The sequence below is a fragment of the Moschus berezovskii genome, chromosome 1 (genome assembly GCF_049115385.1).
Source record: "Moschus berezovskii isolate FMDL1 chromosome 1, NW_MosBer_1.0, whole genome shotgun sequence".
In the NCBI taxonomy this organism is placed as follows: domain Eukaryota; kingdom Metazoa; phylum Chordata; class Mammalia; order Artiodactyla; family Moschidae; genus Moschus; species Moschus berezovskii.
The window spans coordinates 78,248,160-78,265,566 of record NC_142460.1 but is presented as its reverse complement, the minus strand read 5'-3'; the positions used below and the strand labels follow the sequence as shown (position 1 = coordinate 78,265,566).

At 36.5% G+C, this 17,407-nt stretch overlaps 1 protein-coding gene across 2 annotated transcripts in view; it reads right to left on the bottom strand.

Moving 5' to 3' along the window:
• Positions 1-16,936, bottom strand: part of CD200 (CD200 molecule) — a 40,950-nt gene extending 24,014 nt beyond the window's left edge. The window contains exons 1-2 of one of the 2 annotated variants that reach the window (XM_055421997.2): positions 16,759-16,936; positions 13,720-13,892 (exon numbers count right to left, since the gene is read on the bottom strand). In XM_055421997.2, the coding sequence (XP_055277972.1) occupies positions 13,720-13,755 (36 nt within the window). In that variant the 5' untranslated portion in view covers positions 13,756-13,892; positions 16,759-16,936. The remainder of the gene's footprint in view (positions 1-13,719; positions 13,893-16,758) is intronic. The other variant, XM_088836886.1, reaches the window with a different exon arrangement.
• Positions 16,937-17,407: the final 471 nt, after the last annotated feature.

Below are 17,407 nucleotides of genomic sequence, written 5' to 3'. Positions count from 1 at the left end.
TCTAAGAATTTTAGTCCTTTTGATGCTATTGTAAATGGGATTGTTTTTCCTAATTTTCTTTTTGGAAAATAAAATAATTTGTTATTTATATGTAGAAACACCAAATTTTTGTCTATTAATTTCATATCCTATAACTTTATTGAATTTGTTTGTTCCAACAGGGTTTTTTTTTTTTTTTTGGAGGGGGGTGTTTCTATATGTAAGATCATGCCATCTGCAAAAGGGACAGTTTTACTTCTTCCTTATTGATTGTTATGCTTTTTATTTCTTGCCTAACTGCTCTGGCTAGGACTTCCAGTACTATAGAAGTGACATAAGTGGGTATCCTTACTTTGTTCCTTATCTTGGAGGTAACTATTTCATTTTTTCATTGTCGAGTGTGATATTAGCTATGGGCTTTTCATATATGCCCTTAATTATGTTGAGATACTTTCCTTCTATTCTTAATTTGTTCAGTTTTTATCATGAAAGGGTGATGAATTTTGTCAAATGTTTTTTCTATAGTGTGTTGAGATGATCATGTGATTTTTATCCTTTATTCTGTTAATGTGAAGTATCACATTAATTGGGCTTCCCAATGCAGGAGACTCAGGTTCAATCCCCGGGTCAGGAAGAAAATGGCAACCCCCTCCAATATTCTTGCCTGAGAAATTCCACGGACAGAGGAGTCTGGTGGGCTACATTCCATGGGGTCGCAAAGAGTCATATTTATCATGGTGTGCATTACATCCCTAGTATTTATCTTTTAACTGAAAATTTGTACCTTTTGACCAGCTTCATCTAATTCCCTCTTCCCCCACCTTCTTGCTGGTGGCAACCACAAATCTGATCTCTTTTACTATGAACTTGTTTGTTTGTTTTCGAAATATAATAGACCTACAACACTACGCTAGTTCCTAGTGTGCAACATACTGATTCAATATTTATATACATTACAAAATGTTCACCACAATAAGTTTAGTTATCATCTAGACCATAAAAAGTTTACATAATTATTGACTATATTCTCTACACTGTACCTTTCATACCTGTGATTGATTCATTTATTGCATAACTGGAAGTTTGTACATCCTTATCTCCCTAATCTGTTTCTTTCATCCTCCCACTCTATCCCCTCTGGCAACCTTCTTTATCTATGACTATTTTTATTTTGTTATGTTTGTTCCTTTGTTTTGTTTTTCAGATTCCACATATAAATGAAATCATGTGGTACTGATATTTCTCTGTCTGACATTTCATTTAGCATAATACAGTCTAAGTTCACTCATGTTGTCACAGATGGAAATATCTAATTCTTTTTATGGTTGAGTAATAAATGGCAACCCACTCCAGTATTCTTGCCTGGAGAATTCCATGCAGGTTCAGAGTTCCATCCAGGTTCCAGAGGAAACTGGCAGGCTAGGTCCATAGGGTTGCAAAGAGTCAGACGTGACTGAAGTGACTTAGCAATAGTACATCTGTACAAATAGTACAGATTTGTACATAGTACAAAATCTATTTTATCCATTCATCTATTAATGAGACCTTAGGTTGCTTTCATATCTTGGCTATTGTAAATAATGATGCAATTAATGATGCAGTGAACATAGGGGCACATATCTTTTCAAATTACTGTTTTCACTTTTTTTGGATATATACCCATGAGCAGAATTTATGGATCATATGGTGGATCTATTTTTAATATTTTGAGAGGAGCCTACACACTATTTTCCATAGTGACTGTACATTTCCACAAGTGTTCTCTATTATCTACATCTTCACCAACATTTTTTCATTGTTTCTTTCATAATAGCCATTCTATTGAGCCATTCTCAAGTGTGAGGTGATATTTTACTGTGATTGTGAGTTGCATTTCCCTGATGATTAGCGATGTTGATCCTGATGTCATGTGCCTGTTGGCCATCTCTAGCTCTTTGGAAAAAATGTCTATTCTGGTCCTATTCTCAGTTTTAATTGGGTTGTTTTTGATGGTGAGTTACATGAGTTCTTTATGTATTTTGGATATTTACCTCTTATCAGATATATTGTTTGAATAATCTTCTCCCAAACAGTAGATAGCCTTTTCATTTTGTTAGTTTCCTTCACTGTACAAAAGCTTTTTAGTTTGATGTAGTTCCATTTGTTCATTTTTGTTTTTGTTTCTCTTGCCTGACGAGACAGAGTCAAAAAAACATTGCTAAGACTGATGTCAAAGAGCTTAATGCCTATGTTTTCTTCTAGGAGTATTATGCTGTCCAGTTTTACATTTATATCTTTAATCCATTTTGAGCTTAATTTTGCATGTGGTGTAAAAAGTAGTCCAGTATGATTCTTTTGAATATAGCTGTCTAGCTTTTCGGAGAAGGCAATGGCACCTCACTCCAGTACTCTTGCCTGGAAAATCCCATGGATGGAGGAGCCTGGTAGGCTGCAGTCCATGGGGTCGCTAAGAGTTGGACACTAAAAGTCACTAAAAGTGACTTCCCTTTCACTTTTCACTTTCATGCATTGGAGAAGGAAATGGCAACCCACTCCAGTGTTCTTGCCTGGAGAATCTCAGGGACGGGAGAGCCTGGTGGACTTCCGTCTATGGGGTCGTACAGTGTCGGACACGACTGAAGCGACTTAGCAGCAACTTAGCAGCAGCAGTCTAGCTTTTACCAACATAATTTATTGAAGTTGCTGTCTTTTTGCTATTGTATATTCTTGTCTCCTATGTTGTAGATTCACTGACAATATAAGTGTGAGCTCACTTCTGGGCTCTGATTCTGTTCCATTAATCTATGTATCTGTTTGTGTGCTAGTACCATATTGCCTTCATGACTGTAGCTTCATAGTACTGTTTGAAATAAGGGAGTATGATACTTCCAGGTTTGTTCTACTTTTTTAAGATAGATTTGGCTATTTGGGGTTTTTTGTGTTTTCATACAAATTTTAGGAACATTTGTTCTAATTCTGTGAAAATGCCATTGGTATTTTGTTAGGGATTGTACTGAAGCTGTAGCACATTTTGGGTAGTATGGTCATTTTAACAATTTTAATTCTTCCAATTCATGAACATGGTTTATCCTTCTATTTGTTTTGTGTTGTTACCCATCTTTATCTTTGTCTTGTAGTTTTGCAAATACAGGTGTTTTGCCTTCTTCAGTTCAGTCGCTCAGTTGTGTCCGACTCCTTGCGACCCCATGGACCGCAGCATGCCAGGCCTCCTTGTCCATCACCAACTCCCGGAGTTTACGCAAACTCATGTCCATTGAGTCAGTGATGCCATCCAACCATCTCATCCTCTGTTGTCCCCTTCTCCTCCTGCCTTCAATCTTTCCCAGCATCAGGGTCTTTTCAAATGAGTCAGCTCTTTGCATCAGGTGGCCAAAGTATTGGAGTTTCAGCTTCAACATCAGTCCTTCCAATGAACACTCAGGACTTATCTCCTTTAGGATGGACTGGTTGGATCTCCTTGCAGTCCAAAGGACTCTCAACAGTCTTCTCCAACACCACAGTTCAAAAGCATCAATTTGTCGACGCTCAGCTTTCTTTGTACTCCAACTCTCACATCCATACATGATTACTGGAAAAACCATAGCTTTGACTAGACAGACCTTTGTTGACAAAGTAATGTCTCTACTTTTTAATATGCATCTAGGTTGGTCATAACTTTCCTTCCAAGGAGTAAGTGTCTTTTAATTTCATGGCTACAGTCACCATCTGTAGTGATTTTGGAGCTCAAAAAAATAAAGTCTGACACTGTTTCCACTGTTTCACCACCTATTTGCCATTAAGTGATAGGACTGGATACCATGATCTTAGTTTTTTGAATGTTGAGCTTTAAGCCAACTTTTTCACTCTCCTCTTTCACTTTTGTCAAGAGGCTCTTTAGTTCTTCTTCACTTTCTGCCATAAGAGTGATGTCATCTGTGTTTCTGAGATGATTGATATTTCTCCCAGCAATCTTGATTCCAGCTTGTGCTTCTTCCAGCCCAGCGTTTCTCATGATGTACTTTGCATATAAGTTAAATAAGCAGGGTGACGGTATATAGCCTTGACGTACTCCTTTTCCTATTTGGAACCGGTCTGTTGTTTCATGTTCAGTTCTAACTGTTACTTCATGACCTGCATATAGATTTCTCAAGAGGCAGGTCAGGTGGTCTGGTATTCCCATCTCTTTCAGAATTTTCCACAGTTTATTGTGATCCACACAGTCAAAGGCTTTGACATAGTCAATAAAGCAGAAATAGATGTTTTTCTGGAACTCTCTTGCTTTTTTGATGAACCAGCGAATGTTGGCAATTTGATCTCTGGTTCCTCTGACTTTTCTAAAACCAACTGGAACATCTGGAAGTTCACAGTTCATGTACTGTTGAAGCCTGGCTTGGAGAATTTTGAGCATGACTTTACTAGAGTGTGAGATGAGTGCAATTGTGTGGTAGTTTGAGCTTTCTTTGGCATTGCCTTCCTTTGGGACTTGAATGAAGACTGATCTTTTCCAGTCCTGTGGCCACTGCTGAGTTTTCCAAATTTGCTAGCATATTGAGTGCAGCACTTTCACAGCATCATCTTTCAAGATTTGAAATAGCTCAACTGGAATTCCATCACCTCCATTAGCTTTGTTCATAGTGATGCTTCCTAAGGCCCACTTGACTTCACATTCCAGGATGTCTGGCTCTAGGTCTGGCCTCCTTATTTAGATTTATTTCTATGTATTGTATCCTTTCTAATGCAATTGTAAATAGGATTATGTCCTTAATTTTCTTTCCAATAATCCCTTTTTACTGTGTAGAAAAGGAACAGATTTCTATATATTAATTTTGTATACTGAAACTTTACTGAATTCATTAATGAGTTCTAATAGTCTGTTGATGGCATCCTTAGCATTTTCTATATAGTATCATGTCATCTGCAAACAGTGATAAGTTTCCTACTTTCTTTCCAATCCAGATCTCTTTTTATGTCTTTTTTTATTTGGTTGCTGTGGCTAGGACTTCCAATAATGTGTCGAATACCAGTGGCAAGAGTGGTCTTTCTGGTCTTGTTCCTCATCTTATAGAAAATGTTTTTAGCTTTTTATTATTAAGTATGATGTTAGCTATGGATTTGTCATATATGACCTTTATTATTTGAGATATATTCTCTCTTTACTCACTTTGTTGAGAGTTTTTATCATAAAGGAATGTTGAACTTTGTAAAAGCTTTTCTGCATCTATGAGATGATCACCTGATCTTTATTCTTCAATCTATTAATGTGATGTATCGCATTTGATTGATTTGCTGATATTGTACCATCCTTATCTCCCTGGGATAATTCCCACTTGATCATGTTATATGATCCTTTTAATGTATTGTTGAATTAGTTTACTAATATTTTGTTGGGGAAATTTGCATCTATGTTCATCAGTGATATTGACCTATAATTTCTTTTTTATGATGCTTTTGTATGCTTTAGGTATCCAAATGATTCTAGTTTTCATAAATGAATTTAGAAGCATATCTTCCTCTGAATTTTTTAAAAGTAATTTGAAAAATATATATGTTAACTGTTCTCTGAATGTTTGTTAGAATTCACCTATGATGCTGTCTAGTTCTGGTCTTTTTTTTTTTTTGCTAGGATTTTCTTTAATTACTGATTTAATTTCATGACTGGTAAATGGTCTGTTTTTATTTTCAATTTCTTCTTGTTTCAGTCTTAGGAGATTGTATTGGTGTGGTGTCAGTTGTAACTTCTCTTTCATTTCTGATTTTATTCATTTGAACCCATCCTGTTTTTCTTGATCAGTCTAACGGTTTAGCAATTTGTTAATCTTTTCAAAGAACCAACTCTTAGTTTCATTGATCTTTTCTGTTATTTTTTAAATCTCTATTTCATTTATTTCTGCTCTAATCTTTATGATTTCTTTGCTCCTATTAACTTTGGCATTTATTTGTTCTTCTTTTTCTAGTTTCATTAAGTGTAAAGTTAGATTGTTACCTGAGATTTTTTTGCTTCCTGAGGTAGACTTTTATCATGTAAACTTCCCTTTTAGAACAGATTTTGCTATGTCACATATATTTTTGGATTGTGTTTTTTGTCTCCAGGTATTTTTTATTTCTTCTTTAATTTTTTCTGTGATTCATTTGTTGTTTAGTGGAATATTGTTCAGCCTCCACATGTTTGTGGCTTTTGCAGCTTTTTATTATAGTTGATTTCTAGTCTTACAGCCTTGTGGATGGAAAAGTTGCTTGATAAACTTTCAACCTTCTTAAATTTCCTGAGATTTACTTTGTAGCCTCGCATGTGATCTATCCTGGAGAATGCTCTATGCATATGTGAGAAGAATGTGTATTCTGCTGCTTTATATGGGATGTTCTATATAGATCTATTAAGTCCAATGTGTTGTTTAAGGCAATTGTTTTCTTGACGTTTTTGTCTGGATAATCTGTCCATTGATATAAATGAGGTGTTTAAGTCCCTTACTATTATTATGTCATTATTATTGTATTATTGTCAATCCCTCCCTTTATGTTTGTTAATATTTGTTCTATATATTTAGATATTCCTATGTTGAATGTATATAACTGTTATATGGTTTTGCTGTTTGATCTCTTTATTATTTTGTAATGTCCTTCTTTGTCTCTTATTATATCTTGGTTTTAAAATCCATTTTGTCTGATGTAAGTATTGCTTCCCCAGCTTTTTTTCTTTTGATTACCATTAGCATGGGATATTATTTCTATCCCCTTACTCTCAGGCTAGCGTAGATTTGGATTTGAAGTGAGTCTCTTATGGAGAGCATATATATGGGTCTTGTTTTCTTTATTCAGTCACTCTTTATCTTTTAATAAAGATAAAGCATTTACTCCATTTACATTTAAAGTAATTATTGATAGGAGGGCATGGAAACCCACTCCACTACTCTTGCCTGGAGAACCTCATGGACAGAGAAGCCTGGCAGGCTATAGTCCATAGGGTCACAAAGAGTTGGACACGACTGAAGTGACTTAGCACAGACATAGACATGTGCTTACTGGGCTTCCCAGGTGGCACTTGTGATAAAGAACCCATCTGACAATGCAGGAAATGTAAGAGACACAGGTTTGATCCATGGGTCAGGAAGATCCCCTGGAGGAGGTCATGGCAACCCACTCCAGTATGCTTGTCTGGAGAATTTCCATGGACAGAGGAGCCTGGCAGGTTACACCCCATAGGGTCACAAAGAACGCAACATGACTGAAGTGACTGAGCATGCACACATGCACCTGTACTTATTATCATTTTGTTAGTTGTTTTCAGGTTCTTTTATGGTCCTTTTTTATTCATTTCTTTTTTTGCTCTGTTCCCTTGAGATATGGTGACTATCTTTAGTTTTATATTTGGATTCATTTCTCCATTCTGTGAGTGTATCTGTCATGAATTTTGGTTTTGATTACCATGAAGTTTATATATATATATATATGAATCTATATATAGATTATTTATATATACATGATTATTTTAGGTTGCTGAACTCTTAAGTTTAAATACATTTTAACAGCCTTGTATTTTTACTCCTCCAAATTTACTGTTTCGACATTTTATTATTTATCTTTGTCTTTTGTGTATCCCTTTACAATTTATTGTGAATATAGTTGATTTTAGTACCTTTGCCTTTTAGCCTTTCTACTAACTTTATAAGTAGTTGATCTACTACCTTTATTGTATATTTGCCTTTACAAATGAGATTTTTCCTTTTGTAATTTTTAAACCTCTAGTTTTTGTTCATTTCTTTTCTGCTTAGAAAAATTCTTTTTACATTTCTTGTGAAGCTGCTTTGGTGGTAAACTCTTTTAGCTTTTGCATAAAACTTTTGATTTCTCCATCAAATCTGAATGAAAGTCTTGCCAGATAAAGTATTCTTGTTTGTAGGCGTTCCCGTTCATCTCTTTAAATATATAGTACCACTCTCTCTGGCCTGCAGAATTTTTGCTGAATAGTGAGTGGAGAGTCTTTTGGGAGTTCCCTTGTATATAATTTGTTACTTTCCCCTTGACGCCTTTAATATTCTCTTTATTTTTGTCATTTTAATTACAATATATGTCTTTGTGTTTCTATTTGGGTTGATTCTATTTGGGACTCTGTTCCTCCTGGACCTAGATGTCTGTTTTCTTTCTCAACTCGGGGAAGTTTTCAGCCAATATGTCTTCAAATATGTTCTCTGTCTTTGTCTTTTTCTCTCTTCTCCTTCCAGACCCTTATAATGACATCATTAGTGTACTTGATGTTGTCCCAGAAGTCTCTTAAACTGTCCTTATTTATTAAAATGCTTTTTTTTTTCTGTGAAAGGAGTAATTTCCACACTCCTTTAAATTACTGCTTCTTCCCCAGGTCTCTGTTGAGTGAGATTTTGTGTGTACCTTTAGCAATGAAGTCTCTACTTCCTACAGCCCTTAGGCTCACTTGAAAGCACATCACACTGGCCTTCAAATCCAGATTTTCTAGGGCTCATCTTCCTGGTGCAGGACCCCCAGGGTAGATTGTTGAATATGGAAGTTGTACCACTCACTCTTGGGGGGAACCTCTGCAATTGTGATTCTCCTCCTGTTTGTGAGGCATCTACCTGGGGGTATGGGTCTCGACTGTACTGAGTCTCCACTTCCCCATCCATCTCCTTGTGGTTCCATTTGTATTTCTTTAGCTGTAGAAGATCTTCTCTGCTAGTCTTTGGGTTGTTCTCATTGATAGTGGCTCTGAAAATTATAATTTTGGTGTGCTTATTGGAGGAGGTGAGCTCAGGGCCTTTCTCCTCTACTATCTTGGCCAAGTTCAAGCCTGTGTGAGCCTTTTAATGTGCCATTGAATTTAATTTTCTGGTATTTTGTCAAGGACTTTTCCATGTATTTCTGCTGTTACTGCTCAGCTGTTCAGTCATGTCTGACTCTTTGCAACCCCATGGACTATAGCCCACCAGGCTCATCTTTCCATGGGATTCTCCAGGCAAAATACTGGATTGAGTTGCCATTCCCTTCTCCAGGGGATCTTCCCGACCCAGGAATTGAACCCTGGTCTCCCATATTGCAGGCAGATTCTTTACCATCTGAGCTACCAGGGAAGTCCTTCCATATATTTATGTTGGTGTAAAAGTAATTGTGGTTTTGCATTATTGAACTTTGCTGTTTGATATTGGAATACATTCTTAAATAAATGTGGTTATGTTATGTATCATTTTAATGCACATTTCTCACTTTATGCTTTTTTTTTTTGCTAATGACATTACTCGCTGTATATTGCATATTTATTTTAGACTAGGGAAATGACATCTTTTAGACAAACAGCAAATTTAAGTGATTTTCATACTCAAGTTCAAAATGGGTTATAAAGCATCAGAGACAACTCACAACATCAGCAATGCGTTTGTTCCAGAAACTGCTGGAGACAAGAACCTTGAAGATGATGAATGCAGTGGCTGGCCATTGGAAGTTGACAACAACAAATTGAGAGTGGTCATCGAAGCTGATCATCTTACAACTACATGAGAAGTTGCTGCACAATTCAACATCAATCATTCTATGGTCATTTGGCATTTGAAGCAAATTGGAAAGTTCAATAAGTGGGTGCCTCATGAGCCCACTGAAAATCAAAAAAATTGTCATTTTTGAAGTGTGATCTTATTATATGCAACAACAACAAAACATTTCTCAATTGGATTGTGATGTGCAATGAACAGTGGATTTTATATGACAACTGGTGATGACCAGCTCAGTGGTTGGACCAAGAAGAAGCTCCAAAGCACTTTCCAACACCAAACTTTCACCAATAAATGGTCATGGTCACTGTTTGGTGGTCTGCTGTCCGTCTGATCCACTACAGCTTTCTGAATTCCAGTGGAAACTTTACATCTGAGAAGTATGATCAGCAAATCAATGAGATGCACCAAAAACTGAAATGTCTGCAGCTGGCATTGGTCAACAGAAAGGGCACAATTCTTCTGTATGACAACACTCAACCACACGTCTCACAACCAACACTTCGAAAGTTGAATGAATTGGGCTATGAAGTTTTGCCTTGTCTGCCATGTTCACCTCATCTCTTGCCAACCGACTATCATTTCTTCAAGCATCTTGACAACTTTTTGCAGGGAAAACACTTCTACAAACCAGCAGGAGGCAGAAAATGCTTTCCGAGAGTTCACTGAATCTTGAAGCATGGATTTTTACGTTACAGGAATATTGGCTAAAATGTGTTGATTTTAATGGTTACTGTTTTGATTAATAAAGATGTGTTTGAGCCTAGTTATAATGATTTAAAATCCACAATCCAAAACCATAATTACATTGCACTAACCTGGAAGAGGTCAGTCTTCATTCCAATCCCAAAGAAAGGCAATGCCAAAGAATGCTCAAACTACCGCACAATTGCACTCATCTCACACGCTAGTAAAGTCATGCTCAAAATTCTCCAAGCCAGGCTTCAGCAGTATGTAAACCGTGAACTCCCAGATGTTCAAGCAGGTTTTAGAAAAGGCAGAGGCACCAGAGATCAAATTGCCAACATCCGCTGGATCATGGAGAAAGCAAGAGAGTTTCAGAAAAACATCTATTTCTGCTTCATTGACTATGCCAAAGCCTTTGACTGTGTGGATCACAATAAACTGTGGAACATTCTGAAAGAGATGGGAATCCCAGACCACCTGACCTGCCTCTTGAGAAACCTGTATGCAGGTCAGGAAGCAACAGTTAGAACCGGTCATGGAACAACAGACTGGTTCCAAATAGGAAAAGGAGTGCGTCAAGGTTGTATATTGTCACCTTGCTTTTTTAACTTATATGCAGAGTACATCATGAGGAACGCTGGGCTGGAAGAAGCACAAGCTGGAATCAAGATTGCTGGGAGAAATATCAATAACCTCAGATATGCAGATGACACTACCCTTATGGCAGAAAGTGAAGAGGAACTCAAAAGCCTCTTGATGAAAGTGAAAGAGGAGAGTGAAAAGGTTGGCTTGAAGCTCAACATTCAGAAAACAAAGATCATGGCATCTGGTCCCATCACTTCATGGGAAATAGATGGAAAAACAGTGGAAACAGTGTCAGACTTTGTTTTTTTGGGCTCCAAAATCACTGCAGATGCTGATTGCAGCCATGAAATTAAAAGACGCTTGCTCCTTGGAAGGAAAGTTATGACCAACCTTGATAGTATATTAAAAAGCAGAGACATTACTTTGCCGACCAAGGTCCGTCTAGTCAAGGCAATGGTTTTTCCCGTGGTCATGTATGGATGTGAGAGTTGGACTGTGAAGAAAGCTGATCGCCGAAGAATCGATGCTTTTGAACTGTGGTGTTGGAGAAGACTCTTGAGAGTCCCTTATACTGCAAGGAGATCCAACCAGTCCATTCTAAAGGAGATCAATCCTGGATGTTCATTGGAGGGACTGATGCTAAAGCTGAAACTCCAATACTTTGGCCACCTCATGAGACGAGTTGACTCACTGGAATAGACTCTGATGCTGGGAAAGGTTGGGGGCGGGAGGAGAAGGGGACGACGGAGAATGAGATGGCTGGATGGCATCACCGACTCTGTGGACATGAGTTTGAGTGTACTCCGGGAGTTGGTGATGGACAGGGAGGCCTGGCGTGCTGTGATTCATGGGGTCGCGGAGAGTCGGACACGACTGAGCGACTGAACTGAACTGAACTGAACTGAATATATTTGTTATATAATACATTTCTGTTCTTGTGTTGTCTTTACCTTTGGTATCAGGTAAATCTGGTCTAATAAAATAAGATTGGAACTGTTCCCTTCTTTTTAATTTCTTGAAAGAGCATTGATTGTTGTTTAAATGTCTGGTAGAATTTGGTGCCTGTTTGGTAGAATTTAAATGTTTAGAAGTCACTTCAGTCATATTCAACTCTTTGCAACCCTATGGAACATGGCCTGCCAGGCTCCTCTGTCCATGGGGTTCTCCAGGCATTAATGCTGGAGTGGGTTGCTATGCCCTCCTCCTGGGAATCTTTCCAACCCAGGGATCAAACCAATGTCTCTTTCATCTCCTGCATTGGCAGGTGGGTTCTTTACCACTAGCACCACCTGGGAAGCCCCAGGGAATGTATTGGAGTGGGTAACTGGTCCCTTCTCCAGGGACTCTTCCTGACCCAGGGACTAAACCTGGGTCTTTCGCATTGCAGGCAGATTCTTTACCATCTGAGCCACCAGGGAAATAGTGAAGTCATCTTATCCTGAACTTTTCTTTATTAGAAAGCTTTTGGTTACTGATTCAGTTTACATACTAGTTATAGATCTGTTCAGACTTTCTATTTTTTCTTAGTTTTGATAAGGTTGTATGTTTTTAGGAATTTACTTATTCTAGATTATCTAGTTTGTGGCATATAATATCTCACAGCAGTCTCTTATGATCCTTTTTATTTCTGTTCATCAATCATAATGTTTCTTGCTTCATTTCTGATTTTATTTGTCTTTCTTTTTTTCTTAGTCTAGTTAATGGTTTGTCAATATTTTTATCTTTTTAAAAACCAACTTATAGTTTTGTTACTTTTTTTTTTTAATTTTCTATTTTTTCAGTCTTTGTAACTTCCTTCCTTGTGCTAACTTTGGGTTCAGTTTTTTCTTCTTTTCTAGCTCCTTAAGGAGTAGAATTGGGTTTTTCATGTATTGACTATGAGAATTCCCGTAGTATTTTTTACATAAACAGAAAAAAACAAATCTATAATTCACATGGAACACAAAAAGCCATAATAGCCAAATCAATCTTGAGAAAGAAGAGTGAACCTGGAGGTATAATATTTCCTGATTTTAGAGTATAGTACAAAAGTTACAGTAATTAAAGCTGTGGAACTGTGGTAATGACAGACATATGAATAAATTAAATAGAGAATTCAGAAATAAACCCATATATTATACATAGTTGATTGATTTTTGACAAGGGTGCCAAGAATGCACAATGGGGAAAGAATTGTCTCTTGAACAAATGATAACGTTAAAACTGGATCTTCACATGCAAAAGACTGAAATTGAATCTTTATACCATATAGAAAAGTCAACTCAAAATCAACAAAAGACTTAAATGTAAGATTTGAAACTGTTAAAATCCTAGAAAAAATATAGGTGAAAAACTTCATGACATTGGTCTCAGCAATGATTTCAAGGATGTACACCAAAAGCACAGGCCACAAAAGCAAAAGTAGATATATGAAATTATATCAAGCTAAAAAGCTTCTGTACAACAATGGAAACAATGAACAGTGGGAAAGTGCAACCTAAAGAATGTGAGAAATACTTCCAGTAGTCTTCAACAGTCATAAAACCATCACAAGCATGCAAATGTTTTCTGTGTCATTAACGACATTTAATACCATAACCCATTCGTGTATGTTCCAGAAATGGAAGAGGAAACAATTACTCAGATACACACACAAGTAGCTCCAGGATAAGCATTGACATTTGGTCAGCGTCAGGGTTTGTCCTCCATCTCAATCTTAAAGCTCTTGCCTCAGAGCCAAAGTGCTTGTATAGGAAACTATCCTGAGCTTCTGCACCTTATTTCTTCCATTTATTGTCATATCATCTGGCCTAATGAGCTTCTAAAATTAGTTTTCACTTTCTTTGGGATGTGTTTCCAAATGTGTTTTTAAATTAATCAGTGCTAGTAATAAAAGATAACATCAGTTCAGTTCAGTTCAGTCGCTCAGTCGTGTCCGACTCTTTGCGACTCCATGAATCACAGCACGCCAGGCCTCCCTGTCCATCACCAGCTCCCGGAGTTCACCCAAACTCACCTCCATCGAGTCGGTGATACCATTCAGCCATCTCATTCTCTGTCATCCCCTTCTCCTCCTGCCCCCAATCCCTCCTAGCATCAGAATCTTTTCCAGTGAGTCAACTCTTCGCATGAGGTGGCCAAAGTATTGGAGCTTCAGCTTCAGCATCAGTCCTTCCAATGAACATAACCCTGGAAAAAATTTTTTGCAGACAGTATATCCAACAAAGTTAATCTCCAAAATGTTTAAAGCACTCCTACAACTCATAGCAACACACAAACACACACACAACAACAATAACAAAAACCCCTAGTAACCCAATGGACAAATAGGCTGAGAATTTGAATAGATATTTCTCCAAGGAAGATACAATGCCCAACAGGTATATGAAAAATTAGTCAGTGTCACAAATTATCAGGGAAATGCAAATCAGTACCACAATGAGATATCACCTGACATTTGTCAGGATGGCTATCCTCAAAAAACAAAAGACAACATGTGTTGGTGAGAATATGGTAAAGCTGCAACCCTTTCTTGCTATTAATAGGAATGCAAAATGATGCAACTATTCTGGAAAACAGTAAAGAGGTTTCTCCAAAAATGTAAAATAGAACCATATGTGATCCAGTCTCACTTCTGGGTTTTTATCCAAAACAATAGAAACCAGGATCTCAAAGTGATATTAGCACTCCTATACTAATTGTAGCATGATGCACATTAGCCAAGGTGCAGAAACAACCTAAATATTCATCTGCAGATCAATAGATGATAATGAAAATGTGTTACATATAGTGGAATATTATTCAGCCTTAAAAAGGAAAATTCTGCAATATATGACAATGTGGATGAACATTATGGGCATTATTCTGAGGGAAATAAGCCAGTCACAAAAGATCAATCCTGTATAAGTCCACTTATGTGAGTGATCTAAAATAGTCAAATTCATAGAATCAGAGTGAAATGGTTGTTGCCAGGGGCTGGGGAGAGAGAAATGGGAAGTTACTAGTTAATTGGTCTAAGTTAAGCAACATGAATTAGTTCTAGAGATCTGCTCTACAACATTGTACTAATAATCAATAGTATTATATCGTATGCTTTTAATTTTTATTAAGAGTGTAGATGTCATGTTAAATGTTCTTACCACAATGAAGTAAAATGTAAAAATAGAAATGAATTTATATACATTATAAGAAATTTAAAATGGAATAATCTAGTAACTTTGAAAGGAACTCAACTGAAATCAAAGAATTCCCCTGCAAAAAAAAGTTCTATAAATCCAGATGGCTGTTAAGGAATAGAAATCTCTATCTTATACATGTTTTTAAAAGGAGAAATACTATATGACTAAGCTTTCTTTGAGTGTTAACTTCAAAACCTCAATTTGAAATTTCATCTCAAAGAAAGGAAAGATGACTCAAAACAATAGAAGTATAGTCCAGTTTCATTTATAAAGCAGACAAAATTCCCCAAATGGTTTAGCATTTGAAAATTTGTCAATGGAATTTATTGTACTCATGAACTACTTTGGAAAGTTCATGTCACTATCTCAGCAAGTACAAAAAGAATTACTTAAGTTCAACAACTTATATATGATAAAACCACAGAAAATGGAAATAATGAAACTTCTCCTTAAGTTGATAATATGCTTAAAGGCCAAACACTGCAGCAGATATCACAGAGAAATTTTAGACGTTGTTTTTAAATTCAGAAGTGTTTTAAAGCGAAAATGTCATTACAGACAAGCAAGATGGTGATCTATGTGGAAAATCATTAGATCAACAGAAAAACTTTGAATAAATAAACAGTTTAGCAAGGTTTCCAGCTACAGGTTAACTCACAAAATCAATAACTGTTCCTAAGCCACTAATAACAAGCTAGAAAATTTCATTTAAAAAAATAAGTTACTATTCATTATAGCAAACAAATGAAAAGTACCAAAGAATTAACTTAGAAAAGATCCACAAAACCAACTGAGAGAAAAATTTTAAACTTTCTTAAATAACATTCATAAAGACTTGAATAAAGGAATAACATATTTGTAGGTTGAGCAAGTTACACCATAAAGATACCAATACTTCCAAAAGTAATTAGTCTATAAATTCAATGTAGGACTAACCAAAATTCCAGTTATATTTTTTAAAGAATTTAAACTTATTTCATGATACATTTATATCTTTGTGTATCCTTCAATTGAAATATCAAGTTTGAAAAGAAAAAAGGGAAACCTCACCCTACCACATTTTAACACATAACAAAAGACCACAGTAATAAAAATATGCATTCATGAAGAAAAAACAGTGGAACAAAAGTCCACCTAAGAGAGCTGAAAATAAAGCTTATCTATAAGGAAAGGATAGATCATGTAGTAGATGATATCAGGAAATATGGATCATTATATGATGAAAATTAACACTATATTATCAAGTCTACATTAGGTATAAAGGTTTAAAGACCTAAATAAAAAATAGAAAAATAGAGAGCTAGTAAATACGATTATATTTTTGTGAGTTTAGGTAGATGAGGACTTCTTAAATAAGATGCCAAACTCAAGCTATTAGGTAAACAAGTGATGAATTTAACAGCATGAAAGCATTCAAGATTTCTTTTATTTTGAGTGATGCCAAATAGGGAGAAGTAATCAATATCTAGTATGTACAGAATCTAGGATATAAGGAATATCTATAGATGTAGACAACCAACCCAATGTCATATGAAGATGTAGACAATAACTTCTCAGAAGGGGAAACCTATATAAAGCATGCTCATACTTATTAATACTCATGAAAAAAGAAAACCCAAAATCAGATAAAGCATTCAATTGGTGACAGTGGGAGGTGGGAATAGACTGTGAATCAGGGAATGAAACATTCAAAGACATGATTATCACTATAACCTCATTTGAAATTACTAATTCATGAAACTATATATAAACAATTTTTTCCCATTTATTTTTAAAATAACAATTGCTGCAACCAAAGGCATGATTTAATATGGAAGGTTAAGTCTTAAATTTGAAATATACACAATGACAGCAAAAGTCACACATTCGCCAATTACCTGTGTTCGTTAAGGAGTGTGGTTTATTAGGGGTGTCTCGGAGAAGGCAATGGCAACCCACTCCAGCACTCTCCTGGACAATCCCATGGACAGAGGAGCCTGGTAGGCTGCAGTCCATGGGGTCGCTAAGAGTCGGACACGACTGAGCGTCCTCACTTTCACTTTTCACTTTTATGCTTTGGAGAAGGAAATGGCAAACCACTCCAGTGTTCTTGCCTGGAGAATCCCATGGATGGAGGAGCCTAGTGGGCTGCCGTCTATGGGGTCGCACAGAGTTGGACACTGAAGCGACTTAGCAGCAGCAGCAGCAGCAGCTGGAGTGTGGTTTCCAGCGCATTCTCAGACCTACAGATACAGACTGAGGATACATTAGATGAATACAACCCAAACACTCCCCCTAGTGGCAGTATATTGTAAAGCATGCTACGAATAGAAAAGGGAGATTCAAATTCTCTTGACAGATCAAAATATCTTTTCAATAATGTTTTTGATCATTGATTTTTAATAATATATTGATATGATTTGTATCCTTGGAGAATATTCCCTGTATACTACCAAATTTATACCTCTGGTCTTTCATGCTCTGTAAATTCCAGATTCATAAATCTAGATCCTTCTACTCTTTTAACTGCTTCAATGGATTGTTATT